The 19104-nt window shown below is 34.9% G+C and overlaps 1 protein-coding gene across 6 annotated transcripts in view; it reads left to right on the top strand.

Annotated features, from left to right (window-relative positions):
- Positions 1-19104, top strand: part of INPP4B (inositol polyphosphate-4-phosphatase type II B) — a 738855-nt gene that overhangs the window by 604768 nt on the left and 114983 nt on the right. For all 6 annotated transcript variants that reach the window (XM_057310095.1, XM_026499399.4, XM_057310094.1 and 3 more), the window contains 2 exons: positions 1464-1641; positions 12248-12451. In XM_057310095.1, coding sequence (XP_057166078.1) covers positions 1464-1641; positions 12248-12451 — 382 coding nt within the window. The remainder of the gene's footprint in view (positions 1-1463; positions 1642-12247; positions 12452-19104) is intronic.

Below are 19104 nucleotides of genomic sequence, written 5' to 3'. Positions count from 1 at the left end.
AAATGTAAAAGTCTGTAAGTACAGAATTAAGAGCAAATTCTCCTAAGTGTCACACACTAGCAACGCGTGTCTTAGCCGTCACAAACCTGCATCCCTCATCGGCTTCTTGTCCTCCCTTCTGAATAGTCCAAGCAACCAGCGGCTTTTCTTTTAAATCATTGCAATAAATATAAATAAAATAATAGGAATATTCATTATATGTTTACAAAAAAAGAGTGTTGTCTTCTGAAGAAACTGATATGTTTCCCTAAAAGTCATTAGTGTAAATGGAAGGGGAGGGAGAGTGCTCCCTAGATGTTAATTTTTCTTATTGGGTTCTAATATTTCTAAATAGGAAATGGAATTATGGGAATTTTAATAATTTAACTGGTAAGTGTAGAGAAAATACTCAATAAATACTCAACACAGAGTGCACGATACATGGAAAATGCTTTGAAGGTTGGATGCAAAGGGAGGTAAGCAAGTGCTGCACCAACCATGTGAACTTGCCTCTTCTTTCACTTTGGCAGGTATTTTGCTGGTTTATTCCTTTCCCTGCTGAAATGCTTCCTTTGTCTTCCCTAATCCAATGATTCCTTCATTCCATGGACTCCTTACCCCCAAAGTATGCTTGACTGATTCTTAAATGATGATTATAAAAGTCAGTAATTCTTCAATTAGTAATCAATTTTAGATTTTTTTACAAGTGAAATGAGAAACCACTAGGAACAAAATGGGTAATGATAAGATAGCATAATGAAATTTTTATGCTACAAAGATTCTTTTTTTAAATTATGATATGCTATAAATATTCTTGTTCTATCCAATACAATTCTCCTTATGCCCACTTGGCGTTAATATATTTTCTCCCTATTTCTCAGCTATTAAAATTTACTCACTCTGCCCTACCTATCATGGGGGAAAATATAGGTGGTACTTATTGAATCCTTGCTCTGTGTTAGGCACTATTGTAGGCATTTCATGAATTATGACCCATTTTACCCACCTCTTAGAATTCTTGTATATTTATTCCTAATTTCCTGTGGAGGAAACTGAAGCATGCCTAAGGTCACCCAGCTAGTAGGTGGCAGGGCCAGAATTTATATTCAGATTAGCCTGAATATAAATGCTTACACTTTTCACTCTGTACTAATGTGACTTCAAGTTTATTAGTAATTAACAATAATTTGTTTTGAATACTAATACCTGACATGTAATTATAAAGAATCTTCCTAGTGGTTTAGCAAAACTCGATTTATTTCACATTTAAAATCTTTAAAAAATATCTTGGTCTTAAAAAAATATCTTGGTCATTTTACTTAAAAAACTCTTAGGACATCATAAAAACCTCTTAGAATAGTTCTTATCTGTTCAAAAGGAAGTCATGCTATTTGGAGTTCTGTTTCTCATTTGCCATCTGGTACTAAGGGCTGCAAATTCTTTCTGCTTTTTTGTGTAACTTGCCTTTATCTTTGTTGTTCCAGTACTGGATACCAGTTTATTTACTATTCACCTGAAAACACAGCCAAAGCAAAAGAAGTTCTCAGCAACATCAATCATCTACAGCCTCTGATAGCAACCCATGCAGACCTCCTGCTTAATTCTGCAAGCCAGCGTTCTCCAGACAGCTTGAAGAATTCTTTAAAGATGCTTTCAGAAAAAGTAAGATCCAAATCACCACTACAGTGGGGAAAATGAAATACCCAAATCCCCGTTGGTGTTGCTTTCTGCATACATTGCCTTTCATAGCATCTGGAAATGTAAAATAGAGTAGGTTAAAAAGTAAGCTTCAAAGTATTGCCACAGGATCAAAATGAATAGGCCTCATTCTCTTTCCAAATCTTACTAAGCATTAAGTTTTTTTTTTTTAAGTCGGAAATGAAACCTATTATTGGTTGAGGTATATTTTCTCTGTTTCTTTACATCTTTCATTCTCTTTAGTTCATGGACTTATTAAATGAGTTAAATTAGATTTTGAAAATTTATTTTCCTCTGGCGATCAGCTAATTTTTATGCATATGAAGCCGTGCATTTGAATAGGAATGTCACTTCATCTGAGAGCACAACTTTGATGTGGATTCTTATCAGTAGCTTGAGGTAATTCCTCTACCTCAGTTTGCTTTCTACAACATTATCTCCTGGGAGAAGGTTTTAAAAAATTTCAAAAATGTTAGCTATTGTTTGAAATGTAGTGGGACCTAAACCTTAATTTTTTCAAAGGTGACTTGAGCCTGTATATGCAAAGAGGAAAGGTAGTCTAGCATGGGGTAAATACTCAGCATCCGCTTCCATATCTAATTAAGGCAGCTGAAAGATTCAGAGAGAAGCAAGATAGAAAAGACAAGTTGTAGCTTGATTTTAAATATAAAACCAAGTGTCCTGGACTCCAATTCCAATACAGTTATCCTTAACCTTTGTGTTCTGAGGACATCTTGCAATTTATTATGGGATAGTTCCAATAAATATGACCTTGAAGAAACTGAGCAAAAAAAAAATTCTCGTGGTATCATTTTAGAATAAAATAACTGTAGTTTGTCATGTCCTTAAAGAACAGATTCATAGAAACTTGGGTATTCTATATGTGTATATTTTTATTCATATATGTTAATTAATAATATTAATACCTGGCACTGGGCATTTTAATGTATACATTATCATTTATTTTTCTTACAGAAAAAATAATATCTATTTTCATTAAAAATTAGCTAATATCTATTCAAAAAGGTCAACTGAATTGTCTCATAAATTAAAAAGTGAAAAATGACAACCTAAGTCTTCCAGTTCAAAATGCAGCATTCTTTCCATGACATAACAGGTACTTCCATCATGAAAAGGAAAGAAAAAATTGACCCACATTTTACAGATACCCTACTTTGCCAACTATTGTGCTTTATGATTTACATTATTTCATTTAATCTTCAAATTTAATTTTCAAAGTGTGGGTCTCCCATCTCACAAAGGAAAATGGTTGAAGCTCAGAGAAGTTAAAAAAAGATGGACAAAATCACGCAGCTAGAGTCGAACCTAGGATTCAAACAAAACCAAGGTTCAGACCCGGGTCTGGTTGACTCTGGAATGGAAAATCTTTCTGGTATCCTCTGTGTAATATGTGTTTTGACATTTCCTTTTTAAAAAAATTTAAACATCTGTTGTTAGACATACTCCTCAGCAACACTTCAGTATTCAAATAGTCAACAAATGTGTTCCAGCTAGAAAAAAAGAGGAAAAAAGAGGAGAGTTTTGCATATAGTAAAATAATATAATTTCATTTTGGTTGATTTCTTTTTTGGATTTGGTTGATTTCTTTTTTGGATTTGTAGATGATGTGAGGTTTTTCTGGGTTCACCTAAGCAGAAAATCTTAGCACATAGCACATCACTGCAGTGATTACGGAGCAGTATTTATATTCTTCCTGTGCATTGGGCAGGGGTTTGTCATTTCATACATCATTTACAACTTGCTGCAGTGATTGGGGTGGGGGATGGAACAGGGTATGTGTAGTTTCTCCTTTAATTCAGCATTGCTCCAACTTTTTCCGCTATGTTTTTCTACTAAGTAGACTAAGCTTCATCTACTAATAAATCTGTCAGCCCTTGAAATCAGGGGGATCTCTTTTAAGTTAAGTTTGCAAGCCATGCATTATTTTAAGAATTCGTGCCTGGAATTTCAAAGAATTATCTAAGTTAACAGTTTTACATAATCTATGAAGACGGCTAATAGTTATGGTTTCAAAATAACATATGATCCATGAACTTAGCATAAAAGACAAATATCCTTAGTGGCATCTTAAATTTTATTATAATTTAATATTAGAAAGATGTACCTTAAAATATTTTGGATTTTTGTTGTTGTTGTTTTAAGATTTTATTTCTAAGTAACTTCTATACTCAATGTGGGGCTCAGACTTAATAAGATCAAGAGTTGCATGCTCTACTGACTGAGCCAGCGAGGCACCTCTAAGACATTTTGTCTTTAAGATCAGGGTCTTGCACACTGTGGGTTAGAGCATAAAAATCCTCTGTTTGTTGATAGCCCTCTTGTTTCTTTTATTGAGTCTGAACCAGTATGTTTAGAAAATAAGTACTTTGGTTGTTTTCTTTGGAGCTCATTCATATAGCATATTCAATACATAATAGGGATTATCTGTGTTCATACTTACCAAGGAAACTCCCAAATATGGGAGAGCTCTCTGTACTAGGCTGGGGATATTTTGTAATGAGATGGCATCTCTCCTCTTAGGTAACATGTTGCATCTGGAGATGATCTCAATGAACACATTATCAGATCAATATGTACTCAGAGTCGGGGGGTGGAAAGCAAAGGACAGCAGAGACAATTGCATATTCAGAGAATCTCAGAGCAGCAGTATTTATAGATCCAAAGTCAATTCATGTCATCTCTATTGTTACTGACAACCAAGCCATAAGACTAAGGTTCCCCAGCAAAAGTCCTTCTCTCTAAACATCTATCGGTGGAAACAAAACAAACTCAATTTATGAAAAGTAAAAAATATTTACTGAGTTCATACTAATTATTAGGTGTGGTTTCTGACACTAGGTGCTCTAAATGGAGTAAGACACAGGTCTGTTTCTTTTCTTCCCAAGAGATTCAAGGTTCTTGATGGTAATGGTTATTTATGTTGCTAATGATGATGACAATAATAGGTAGCATTTATTGGAATTTAATAACTGTGAGTGATGTATTATTATAACTTTCCACAAGTCTATGAAGCGGGCACTATTATTTTCAACATTTAATCTTTTTAATCCTATGAAGCAGTTACTGTTAATATCCTTATTTTATACAGTAGGGGAAACTGAGGTACAGAAATATATATGATGCACCCAAAATCACACACCTTGTGAATCTAGCTCCAGATGCTGTGAGCTTAGCCACTGTACAATATGGTCAAATGTTCCATGAGTTCCGTGAGGGACACTTGTATATGCAATGAAGGAAACAAGTAGGGATGTGGGGGTGGGAGTGGAGAGGACAAAACTGAAATTCTGTAAAATAAAAAAATTTTTAATTTTTTTCATGTCCTAATGTGCACAAACTCAATTAAGTTGTTCTAATTTTTAATTATTAGTGTACCTTCTGATGAATGACTGGGTTTGTTTGTTGCATATTAATTCATGAAAATAATAAAGAAATTATTTAATCTTATAGGTTCATAACAAAAGATACTCTGAATTTATATGAATAACTTGAATAAAGAAGACAAAAGGATAGGCCAAATTTTTAACATAAGATCTGAAAGGTTAATAATAGAGTGGGATAAAAATATATTTTCCTTTCCACTAGACTAAAGTATGCAATATTATGAAAAAAAAAAAGGGAGAAAAAAGTAATGTGATAAAATTCAAACTGAAAAAATAAGGACCTAAGTATAGACAGTGTATGGGCATCTATCTCTCATAGCTTAGATATATGTGTGACATTAGCTTTAATGCCCATCACATTCTCTGTTTCACAGAGGTCGATAAATCTTGTTTAGAAAATCATTATTATTCTTGCTCATCAGAAAGCAATATCGAGCACTGACTTGTGTGCGGTATTGCACTGGATGCTATATGACAACTACTCCATACCATGGCCCTTAACTTTTACAACCTAAAATTTAAAAGAATGGGGTGTGTCACATTATGACAATTGTTAAATGGTAACAGTAACATAAGGATTTTGTTACAAATATTAGAGGCTGTGCTCACAGTATATTTGACAAAATCTCACAATTTCTAATTCCTAGTATCCTTTAACCTTAACATAATATACTGAAGCATCCTGTTGTGTTTCAAAAAAAGAAAACAAAGCATTTTATTCTAACATTTAACTCAGGGTTTTCTTAAGAACTCTTCTGGGTTTTTTTTCAATGACAATGCCAGGAAGCCAGGATACTAGGAAGTTGAAGATACACATAATACATTGATTACGTTGATCACTTAGGTACTGAGAAGGAATTCTTACTTTTATTTACTTCAACCATTCCTAGGTCTATCTCAGTTCCAAACTAAACAGAAGAACTTAGTAGAGGTTCTTTTGTTTGTTTTATTTATACTTGGCGAAAATATATATAAATGTATATAAAAATATAAATGAAGGTGAAAGTTTGTGATAGTATTTCTATTTCTTCTTTTTATACTGCCCTTTAAACGGTAAGTAGTTAATTGGTGAAATAAGCATATACCAAGCAAAAATGAAACAGGAAAATATGACCCATAACCAGAAGAAAGATCAAGCAACAGAAACAGACCCAGAAAAGACAGAGATGATGAAATTAGCAGATAAGGATCTTACAACAACAATTATAAATATGCTCCATATATTTAGGGAAGCAGAGAAATGCATAAACAGGATGAGGGAAAAATGGAAATCTGGAAAAGAATAACATAGAAATGAGAGAATTGTGAAATATAATTTCTGAAATAAAAATATGTACTAGGTGGACTTAGCAGATTGGTCACTTGAGAAGAATAAATAGTGAACTTGCAAACATAGTATTAGAAACCATTTAAATGAAGTACAGAGAGAAAAAGATATAAAATCATAAACAGAAAAAGAATGACTTACAGAACAATACCAGAAAGTCTAATATGCATGTAACTGCAGTCCTGAAGGAAGCCGAGAGGAAAACAGACAAGTATTTGCTGAAACGATGATGAAAATTCTTCAAAATTCAATGAAACAGTGAAACTATAGATCCAACAAGCTCAGTGTACTCCAAGCAGAATAAACATTACAAAAAAATGAAGGTCTATCATCATCAAACTGCTGAGAAACAAAGCTAAAGTGAAAACCAAGAAAAAGAAAGAGATCTGTAACAGAATTATTCACAGGCTTCTTATTAGACACTATGTAAGCCAGAAGACAGTAGAGTGTTATCTTCCAAGTACTGACACACACACGCACACACACAAATTATAATACCATATCAAGAGAAAATATCTTAAAATAAAGATGAAATAAAGACCATTTTAGACAAATAAAAACTGAGAGATTTCATAGAAAACTTGCACTACTACAAATTTTAAAGTAGTCTTCAGGCAGAAGGAAGTGATAACATGTGAAAAATAGATCTACACAAAAGAATAAGGAGTGCCAGAAATGATAAGTATGTGGACAGATATTTAAAAAATTCAATCTTTAACTTACTTTAACATATTTACACTTTAAAACAAAAGTAATACCCAGGGGATACCAGGGTGGCTAAGTCAGTTATGTGTCTAACTCTTGATTGCCATTCAGGTCATGATCTCAGGGTCCTGAGATTGAGCCCCATGAGGGTTCCAAGCTCAGCAGGGAGTCTGCTTAAGATTCTCTCTCTCCCTCTTCCTTTGCCCCTCCCCCCCCACGTTCTCTCTCTCAAAAAAAAAAACTTAGAAAAAATAAATAAAATAAAAGCAATACCCAATGTATTATGTGGCTTATAACTTATTAGTGTAAGTATAGACAAGTGAATATAGAATAGAGAATCTAGAAATACATCCACACATATATGTTCAAATAAATTTAGACAAAAGTGCAAAGAAAATTCACTGGGAAAATGACATATTTTTAACATAAAACTCAGGAACAATTGGATATCCATATGCAAAGAAAAAAATTCACCTTTCCTTATCTTTACCTCACACATCTATAAAAATTAATTCAAAATGGATCATAGATCTTAATATACAAGCTTAAAAGAAAGAAGCAAACAAACAAATGTCTAGAAGAAAACACAGGAGAAAATTTTTGTCATCATGAGTTAGGCAGATATTTCTTAGAACACACAAAGTAGGAACCAAAAGAAGAAAACAAATGATAAATAAGACATCATCAAAGTCAAAAACTTTCAATGAAGTTTTCAGGAGACACTATTCAGAAGACACTATTAAAAAATGAAAAGGCAAGTCATTCAAACACAGTTTGAAAAGCTGGACAGAACACATCTATTAAAAACACTTGAGGGACGCCTAGGTGGCTCAGTCATTAAGCGTCTGCCTTTGGCTCAGGGCGTGATCCTGGAGTTCTGGGATCAAGCCCCACATCAGGCTCCTCCCTGGGAGCCTGCTTCTTCCTCTCCCACTCCCCCTGCTTGTGTTCCCTCTCTCTCTGGCTGTCTCTATCTCTGTCAAATAAATAAATAAAATCTTTAAAAAAACAAAAACAAAACAAAACAAAAACCACTTGAGATCAGGCTGTGACTTCTAACCTTGAGAGAATTTCAGATGGAAATAGGTGACAGTGCTGGTTCAGTAGGTGGGTAGAGATGGGTTTTAGAGACCGGGGCATAAAGATGACAGTTGAAGCTATGGAGAAATGCGTTACATCACCAATAGGGGGGAAAAATGCTTTCAAGAAAGTGGTTTAAGGTCCCTTAGGATCCACTTACCATATTTTAAATGAGCCTGGAATGATGAGTCAACAAAGGAAACTGAACAGATCATTCAAGAAAGAAGAGCATGGAGCATAAGTAGAAGAGTGCACTTCACAGTTTATAATGGACTACCATAAGAGTTTCACAGATAGGCATTGTAATTTTGTGCCAACTAGGGAAAAGTGATTATGTGATTTAGCCAAGGTCAAGTGGATAGTTTGTATATCTGCCCAGATGTCAAGTAACTGCCCTGAAGGTTCAATGTTCTTTTCTTTGGGGAATGTTGAACACATACTAATGTACTAATTCCAGAGTAAGCACTATTGCCCTATGAAATAATTGAAGCTTATCAAAATTTTTAAAATAACCAGGAGTGCTTGGGTGGCTCAGTTGGTTGAGCAACTGATTCTTGGTTTCAGCTCAGGTGTGGACCTCATGGGTCATGGGATCAAGCTGCATAGGGCTCCCCACACACTGGGGAGTCTTCTTGAAAGGTTCTCTCCTTCTGCCCCTCCCCCCTCAAATAAATAAATAAGCCTCTAAAAACTAAAAATAACCAGACTTACTGTGGTGATAATTTTGCAATATATATAAATGTTGAATCCTTATACTGTACCCATAAAACTGATAATATTGTATGTCAGTTATACCTCAATAATAAAAGAGAAATCAAATGGTATCAGATAGGGACCGATGTAGCTGATAAAAATAAATGAAGCTAGTTAGGTGCAAAACAATAGGAAGTGGTAGGATCCGGAAAAAAAAAATAGACAGGATTCATTTTTGCCATATACATGACTACTGTAATAATAATAATAACCTGTTTATGTCATTGGCTACTTCTATATTGCAGGTGGGATTAGGCATTGCTTTGAATTTTTTCAGTGAAAAAAGGAGATTCTAAATAGAATACTTTGCTTAATTTGTTGAGATCTCTAGTTAAAAGGGGTGGTTTTAAATAAACATATTCCTAACTATTCCTCTGCCATTAATATTTAGGAACCTAGGAAATTCATCCCCAGGAGAAGTAATTTTACTGGTTTTATACTTGCAAATAATTCTGTGTGTTACTTTGAAGAATACTTGTATGAGAATATGAATTGGAAAAATGTCAGTAAGACACGAAAACATTTCATTTTTAAGATAACATTTCTCTTTTTAATATCAAACAAATGAAATGATCTACCTTAGGTTCAGAGCTTATGCTTTTGTTTTTTTACGTATTATTAAACTATTTTAAATAAATCGTTTTGCCTACCCTTAGGATAACATTTAGACAGCCTTTTTTCTTTCCTTTAATGTAACGTGAGCTGAGTCAGAAAAGGAAAAAGGTTTCCAATACTTTGAGTCAGTGGGCAACTCAGACATGGTCACATCCTTCTCATGACTTTAACTTCCCTAATATCTCAGTTGCAAGAACAGCAGCACGCAGATGTATTGGAATTGAGTGATTACATTAATCTCTTCAAGCTAATTTATTTTGACTGTAAAACATCAGGGTCTACATTTATCTACATTTACTAAGTAGTGCTGGTCAAGAAAATTTGCAGGTCATGTGGTTATAGCAATGGAATATTTAGCTATTTTCTAACAAAATGCAGTTCTGTGCAAAGGATCTTCGTGATTCAGAGAGTTTCCAAAGAGTCAAATCGATTTTCCAATATAGACACAAAGTGTTTGTATAAGATTTTGTGTGTTCATTCAGCTACCCCCAAGAAAATTCTGGGTTGTAGAACTGCAAGAATATAGTGTATTATCTTTGATGTCTTTGGTGTTAAATCAACCCAAATGAGATTTGAATAAATGAAGTGGAATCTCTGTACATGCATGCAATGGGAAGAAAATGATGGCAATTATAAGAACCGTAGATTTCATTGGGTGTGAATAGATATTCAGCTACATAGTAATTAGGTGACTGTTATGAGACTGGAGCTGTAGTAGCAGGAATTCAAAGAAGGCAAGCTGTTTTGCTCTAAAAATAAATCAAAAGAATTTATTGAAACTATCAATAAAGAAATAGTTTAGTTAAGCTGAATGGAAGTAAATTTGCATCTTTAAATATTTAAATTCACATTGATGGATCTATCCATGCTGTATGAAAATTATGTAAATAACATGTTTCCCCATTTTGCTTTAACTATACTGCCTTGTCTGAGTACTGTCTAGCTAAATTTTTCATCAGTATTTTTTTGGTAACTTTCATTCTCATTTTAACACTTCATTGTGAACATCAATTAACACTACTCTTTGTGCCTTTTCAGTATAAGCTGCCTTTTTCTTTTGTTTTCCTAATTTATTACCAAAATATTTTTCAACCTTTTATTCTTGTATTCTTTTTTTAATATTTCTTGTCTACTTACCTCAGAGTGCTTTCAATATGACCAATAGATTAAAAGAATATTTAAAAACATCCAGTAAAGTTTAACAGTGAAGATAGTTACATTAGCAATGTAGACATGATTAATTATAAGAGTGGATAGATATCTAAAGCACTCGGGGAGCTTGGGATTAAGGAAGAAGAGAAGAAGGACAGAAGCATGCAGGTGATGGTGGGTTAGTAGATGGTGTGGAGTAAGGGGAAAAGCTACTGAATTTGTTAGAAAACTCAGGCTCTGTTCCATTGTGTTACTAGTAAGCACTCTGTTCTAGGACAGGGCACCATTCTTGTTTCTTAGTTTCCTTATCTGGTTAATGAAGAGGTCTGACTTTGAGGTCTCTTCCAGCTCTAGAACTTCATGACCAATTGCAAAGACTTAACTATGTAGATATAACACAGTCTTATTCGGCAGTTGTTTTGCGTGGGGTTTAGCTGGTTTTCTTTAATTGCCGACACTCGCAACAGGGGTTTTTTAGGGATAATTTAGTAACCATTAGTTAGACATGGCACTGTTGACTGCACATCGAGAATGTGCCAATCAAGGATTACCTTGAGTTACAGCAATGGTGAAGTCAGCATTACATCCAAGTGTCTCATTAAATGGCAATGGCGTCAACTATTATTCAAAATAATGCTTTGAGTTAAAGGGCTCCTTCCTAACAGATTGCAAAGTGTGAATGTGTTAACAATATGAGTCAATGCTTGAGTTACTTCTCTACTCTTTGAGTAGATTGTTGGACCACGTGCATGTTAAACGTAGTATAATACAGAAAATCAATCACTGCATCCTCCAGTCGAGTACAGAGTGAAGCTATTAGACATTTCATCAGGAAATTGCAAAGTACTGCTGTAAAAATTTTTATTGTTGGGAAGCCGTCATTTCTATAGTATTTACTAAGTATTTACCACCAGCTTGTAAACATCTACCCGTGGCAAGTTCCAAAGCAGCCTCATTAACACTAAGCATCACCGAAACCACGTGGTGGAGGAGACAGTTTAGGGGGTGGTAATGAATAAAAACCAAATATTTTCATGGGCAGACTACTCACGATGCTAAGAAGAAAAAAAGTTTTCTGCCTCTATTTTTAAGATATATCTTCCTTTCTTTAGCCTTTCATTCTGTTTAAAATACGGAATATACATAGTCTCATCACACTTTCTTTTAAGGTGCATTTGGAATTACTTGAAAAGCGCAGCAGGTAGATGGTGTTCAAATGATTATCTCTAGTGAAATTCATCTTCAAAGACAGAATTTGGAACTAAAAGAGAGGGGGCTGAGGAGACAGCTGGTGTTTATGGTGCCCACAGAACCTCAGCATTAACTTTTAGAACAGGAGGACTCGAGGCCTTGGCGGCATCCCAGAACTCAACTATTTTCATTGATTGGTATGAATCATTTTCTCTCTCTGTTGCCTGTACTTTTTCCACCAGGCACACCACTTATGTGCCAACAAATCTGCTGTTGACCTTTTCATAGCTCTATGCTGGGATGCCTACCACGGTGTTTCTAATCCTTGTCAATTTCTTTCCAGACAGAGCTTTTTGTACATGCCTTCAAGGATCAGCTGGTCAGAAGTGCTCTTTTAGCCCTCTACACTGCCAGACCAGGAGGTGTCCTTAAGAAACCACCGTCTCCTAAGAACAGCACAGAGGACAGCTGTCCCCAGGACCCACCCCCGCCGGTGAGAAGGCAGGACTCCATACCACATCATTCAGACTATGATGAGGAAGAGTGGGTAAGTCTCATGCACATTGCTTGCCTCCTAATGTTTAGTCCTGAAGAGTAAAGCAAGAAAGATGAGAAATCTCTGCTTTTCATCAAAACAAGTTGGAAAGTAGTCATAATACAGAGCGTGGATAAATAGGTCACTTTTTTCCTTGGGAGCAAATTATAAATGTTAGTTTTATTCCTGATCACATTCATTTAGCATTATATATATATTTTATATATATAATATATACATGATGTATATATATAATATATACATGTATATATAAAATGTCATAAAAGCAAAGATGCCACAATTACAGGATTCTACAATACTTTTCTGTATTTATTGCCAAGGTAATATAAACCATTAAAATTGTGGTTTTCAGAAAAAGAGTAAAAAATCACTCATAATCCACTACTTGTTGCAAATACTTTCTCGTTGCAATCCAGCGTTTCAGTTCCAGATGTACTTCAAGAAGTATTACCATTTAAATGGCAGTGGACAGAGAGACCTCTTAAATCCTTGTTCATGATTCTGTTATTTAAAAGAAGACGTCGCTCCAGGTGCTCTAAAATTGGCAGAACGATGGCCACATAAAAGCATCTGAAAAAATAGCTAGTAAAGCAAAAAACAAAACAAAAAAAACCCCCAAAACCAAAACCACACACAAAACAAAAAGAAGCCAGCATGGTAATAAGAGCTCTAGTTGGACAGAATAAGATAAGAGACACGTGAAGGTTCTGGGGAAAGGGTAACAGTTACTCCTGAATAAACACGTATTGATCATCCAGGAACCACCCCAGTATGTGCACATCACTGGCAGAGAAGGAAGCTCTTTACTATATCACGAGTTTAACCAAGAAATAGCATTCTAGCCATATCGATGGTAAATAGTTAATGATCACTTCTCCTGCCACCCTGGAATTTAAGAGTGTTTGGGGAGTAAATTATTTGGAAGGCCCGGCTCTCTCACAAAAATTGCTCTGAAGGGCTGTGAGGTGATGCCTGCTCTCTCTTTTGATAAAATTTCTATCCCAGGAAAGACAGAGCTGGGTTCCAAGAGGTTTATGCTGAACAAGTATTTGTTGCCGCTGATTAAGATTGCGTTTCTCCCACTGAAGCGTTTTCAAAAAGAGCAAATCTAATATTTCTCCTTTTTACCTTCACGTTCTTCTTCAATTTATTCACAGCTCCAAGGCGTATGTACCTCTTAACCTTTCTGAAGTTCAATTTTCTCAACTGTAAAATGAAAATAACAGCCTCTGTTCTGTTTAGCTCTTCGGGTGGTCATGAGATAAATGACTTACCTGTGCAATAATGCCCCATTACCTGGAGAGGCGTAAGCAAATGCACTGTATTTATTATTATATATAGTAACACATATATATTATGTATATAATATATATAGTAATATATTATTATTAAAATAATACTTTAGTATTATTGCTATACGTTGTCTTTTTAAAGATGCATACATTAAATAGTCTTATTATGGGGGTTAATACTATCCCTTGAGGTAAATGGGGAGACTGGATCTAGCATAAAATGTGTATTGGGAATTTTAAAGAGTTTGAGTAGATATGGAAAATAACTTGTATTTCATTTAATTAAACATAAATGTTAACCTTTTGACACATAATTTCATTTTTTATGTTAAATGAAGTGAGAATTTTGAAATTGGATATCCTTCGTTTTGATCATTTTCACCTCACTGTGTCATTTAAATCCTCCCCCACACCTCGCTGTTTTTCTGCTGTTCAAAAGTGTCCCTCTCCTGCCCTCCCTCCTTATTTCCTTTCCTTTCGATAATTTTTGAGACCTTCTATATTGCAGGTGCTCCAAATGGGAAGGTAAGTGATACTAAATCCTTGGGTTCTAGAACTCAACAGTCTCGTGGTAGATAAGACATGTGAGCAAATAGTTACAGTATGTTGTGACCAAGGTTGGGGAGAGCCGGGTGGTGGAAAATAGGCTCTGCTAATATGACTTCCGCCCAAGATCGTATGTACAGACCCTCACATGAGGGGAAAGGAAGGAAGAGCGTGAGAAATGCGCGGTGAGCTGACGAGGTTTGTGGTGAGCCGTCCTGTGTCCCGGCACACCTGCTCTGCTGGGTTCACTGTGTGGCTTGCTGGAGGCAGAATGAACCACCAGGGGACACGAGGACTCCACGGCCTATTCAGGATCTAGAAAGACAGATGACGACTGCGGAGCAGCTCCGGGTTGTATGTGGGATAAAGCTGGGAGGAGTCTGGTGGTCATGTGGATTCCCAGAAGTAAAATTCTTAAGATTTAAAAGTGAATAGAAAGTTAACCCTTCAAGAAAGAGAATGACTTTCAGACAAGCACACAGCCCCTGACATATAAGGAGAGAGAGAGAGAGAGAGAGAGTGTGTGTGTGTGTGTGTGTGCGCGCGCGCGCGTGATTATTATTAGTTGTTTATTGTTTCGCTTTAAAGATGGTGAAAATTGAGCATGTTTATACTCCAAAAACCTTTTGAGAAACAGATAGGTGATGACTGGTAGAGTGAGGGCCTTTCTCGGGAGAGAGGACCCTCAATTCTAGCACACAGGTGGAAAGTGGGCTTTCTTGCTGAGACCACAGGGGAAATGTAAAGATCAGCTTCACTTTGGGGAGGCTGGATGAGGCTGGATGGCTTCTTTTTGTTTATTTAAAATATTTGACCAGCTGTATTGAGATACACCTGGTATCTAACACTGTAATAGTTTAAGGTATACATGATAATGATTTAGGAAATCATTACACAATAAATTTAATTAACATACATCACCTCACATAGTTGAATTATTTTTCTTGGAGAACCTTTACCACAACTTTAAATAGACAATAGAGTATTGCTAACTATAGTCACCACAGTGTACATTACGTCCCCATGACTTATCATCTTATAACTGCAAGTTCGTACCTTTTGACCCCCTTCACCTATTGAGGGGTGAGGACCTTGGGCAACCATCAGTGTGTTCTCTGTTTCTATGAGTTTGTTTTTTGTTTGTTTGTTTTTAGATTCCATATATAAATAAGGTCATACAATATTTGTCTTTCCCCATCTGATTTATGTTCACTGAGCTTAATGCCCTCAGGGTCCATCCATGTGGTTGCAAAGGGCAGGATTTCTTTCTTTTTATGGCTGAATGATATTCCACATATATACCACATTTTCTTTGCCCATTCGTCTGTCAGTAGATACTCAGGCTGCTTCCGTATCTTGGTTATTGTAAATAATGCTGCAGTGAATGTGGGCGTGCCAGTCCCTCTTTGAGATCGTGATTTCATCTCCTTCAAGCATATATGTACTTAGAAGTGGAATTGCTCGATCATATGGCTGTTCTATTTTTAGTTTTTTGAGGAACCTCTGCATTGTTTTTGTGTCTGCACCAATTTACATTCCCACAATAGTATACAGGGTTCTCTTTTTTCCCACATTCACGCCAGCATTTGTTATCTCTTATCTTTTTGATGATAACCATTCTAACAGGTATGAGGTGCTATCTCATTGTACTTTGGATTTGTATTTCCTTGATGATAACTGATGTCAAGCCCTTTGCCGTGTACCTGTTGGTTATTTGTATGTCTTCTTCGGAAAGATGTTTGTTCAGTTCCTCTGGCCACTTTTTAAATTTTTTTCCCATTGAGTTGTATGAATTGTTTATGTAGTTTGGATATTAACGTGAGTACTATATTTTATCCTTAAAGTAGAATCGTGTGCAAAGAGAAGGGGAAGAGGAGGATAGGATGAGGATAGGGGTAAAAGTTTCAAATAGGCACCGAAGAAAATGGGTAGAGATGCTTACTAGCAACATTTGGAAAAATTAAGAGTAATTCTGGTGCTCGTGAAGGACCAGTCAAGGTTGCAGTAGGAGTCTGTGTGGTTGTTGGTTTACCCTTTATTATTCTTTTGGGAATATTTTCCTAGTCTTGAGCGGAAGGGTCCTCTCAGTTTCTCAGCTGTTTTGGTTTCTTTCACAGGCAGAAGGGTAGGATAATAATAAAGATCTGCCTCTTTATCTTCTTTCATATACTTTCTGAGTTTCCTCCAGAACCCACTGTTGCTAGAAAGTATATGAATACTTTGTCTAAATTTGCCACAATTACAAGGAAAATCCTTCCCACTCAGAAAAGTTGCTTCTCTCTCCTTCTAATATACTTTGACTCTATGTACAAATGTAACTAACTTTGATTGTTACATAACATTCCAATTGATTTTCCATAGCAACCACTTTCTATTAAAAAGATACTTTGGTTACAAGATAGAAATCCCTTACTTTAAAAAAATCTACTAAAGTCATAACCATTTAACATTATTTTCAAAGCTTTATCTAACTTTGAAAAGTTGAGTAAATCCAAAGAAAATGTAGCTAATTGAAAATGCCTTCAGAGACAGTGCTATTAAATGAATTGGAAACATAACTTTGTGTTCCACTTTTCTTAGTTAATTAGGTGTTAGAAAAGTTTCAGCACTGATTACATGTTTAATCAACTTCCTGAAATAATTCAGTGTTTTAAGTTAACTTAGTTAGGTTTCTGTGATATATGAAAGCATTGTCTGATCATTGAAGTTGGTTTAGATTTATAGATAGGATTACGGTAGCTCCATTTTTTAAAAAAAATTGTTTTATTTAATGTCTTATAATGACTGTAGTTTTAACAATCACTTAACTTGAACAACTGTCTTTAGCTTCTTACAATAAATATTGGAAAGTAAATATACACTTGTAAATTACTCTTGAATTCTACTCTGTTCACATAAAAACCTTTCTTTTTGAGGTTAGGAGAAAGAATCTCTATTAATTCTAAATCAGTGTGAGGCTGTTCTCTTTTCAACCTGTTTTGTTGGCAAAATTGATGACATATAATCAGGGTAATAATTATCTAGTCAATATGGAAGAGATTGAAACTAAAATGATCATCGACAAAAAAAGTGTTATTTGCTGAATTTTACTTATTAAATGATTGAATGCTTTAAAGATCTATTTTCCTGAAAAGTTAGTAAACAATTAAACCCAAAGGAATGTTGGGATTTTATGACAATCTGTGCAAAGAAATAAACTAATATAACATTCTTCATCTTTTAGCTGGTAAAAATGACATATTGCTTTTCTTTCTCTTTATCTCTACAACAGATGCTTCTAGCAGCTGGGATTCCAAGATTAGTTTGTCCAAAATATGAAAGCATGTCATCCAACTAAAGTATTAAGTTGACCCAGTTTTTGTGGCTTCCAGTAATTATACTATTCTCTAGAACACTGTGATTTAACTTCAACATTACTACACTGATGGGTTCGGGGCTAAATCTGTCTACCCTCATTCAAAAATTGTTCAAAAAAAAGATAAACTTCTGATCCTTTATATTCTGATCCATACCAGCAAAGAACAGAAGTAGGAAAACTATTCTTTTTACTTACTTATATCCCAAACCCAGTTTTTTAGTTGAACTAAATTTCTGTAGCAGGCAACATTTCACCACCCAAATTACCCAATTAATTCCCTTCTTTGTGTTGTAAATTTAAATCAAATTATATTTCCATGCTTAAGCTCGGGAACATTTGCTATGACTTCTTATGGTAAAATGTGTTCATGACACATAAGCACAATAGATGATCCACATTAATCCATAATAAATTTTCAATAATTTTGTAAGTTATAGAAACAAGAGCATAAATTTATAGTAATATTTATATCAGACGTCTGTTAATAAAGTCATCTATAACCTGAAAAAAATTGTGTTTCTCTGTAACTCAGTATTCTCAAAGATTGCATTTTGCAATGAGATTTACATAAACCACTTTCTGGCGTGTTCTTTACCAACATCTCACATTCCATTTTGTACTACAACTTTCTCTAATGCTGTCTAGAACAAATATGAATGGTTAAGCTTCACAAGAGTATCGATAGAACTATTTATATTGCTATAATTAGTAACCGTAAGCATGCATAGTTGCAAAATATTACTATTGAAGGCAAAACATATTTAGCCAGGCAGATACCTCCATGGGCAATCCGAAGTGATCTGTATTCTGAACTTCACTTGCCATCTTCTGTCTCCATCTTAGACCTTACCTCTAGGGAAAATAGTTCCAGCTGTGCATAATGCAGAGGTACCTATGCAAATTAGTAATTCAAAGAGATCTTGTTTAGTTCTCTGACTGGCTAGAATTATTTTATGTGAAACCATTGACCGATCTTAATAGGAAGGGAATAAATCTCATTCTTCAGAGGTAATTAATGCTTATAGACAGCTAGATACTAACTTAAGATTTCACTTTTCTAAAGCAACACCTTATAGCTTAGTTACCTGAAGGAATAAAATTTCCACTAAATTATGGCCATTTATTTCCAAATTTTATGTTATAGATGGAGATGTATGTTTTTTATATATATACACACACATATGTATATGTATATATATATTTATATATATATGCGTTCAACTCTAAAACATTTTGTGTAATAAAGCATTATTCTTGCATCTTGTGATCGTACAACCTCATGAACACTGAATTATAATCATTTGCTTATATATCTGTTTATTCCATGTGTTCATGATCTTTATAAGCTCCTGAAGGGCGAAGTCCGTATCATGATCACTGCTGTAGCCACACAGTTAGGAGGCCATCTGCACAGAAAAGGTACTCATTATTTATTTGTAGAATAAATT

This window comes from Ursus arctos, unplaced genomic scaffold (assembly GCF_023065955.2).
Source record: "Ursus arctos isolate Adak ecotype North America unplaced genomic scaffold, UrsArc2.0 scaffold_11, whole genome shotgun sequence".
Classification (NCBI taxonomy): Eukaryota; Metazoa; Chordata; class Mammalia; order Carnivora; family Ursidae; genus Ursus; species Ursus arctos.
Note: the sequence above shows the minus strand (reverse complement) of the source record. Positions and strands in the feature narration are given on the sequence as shown.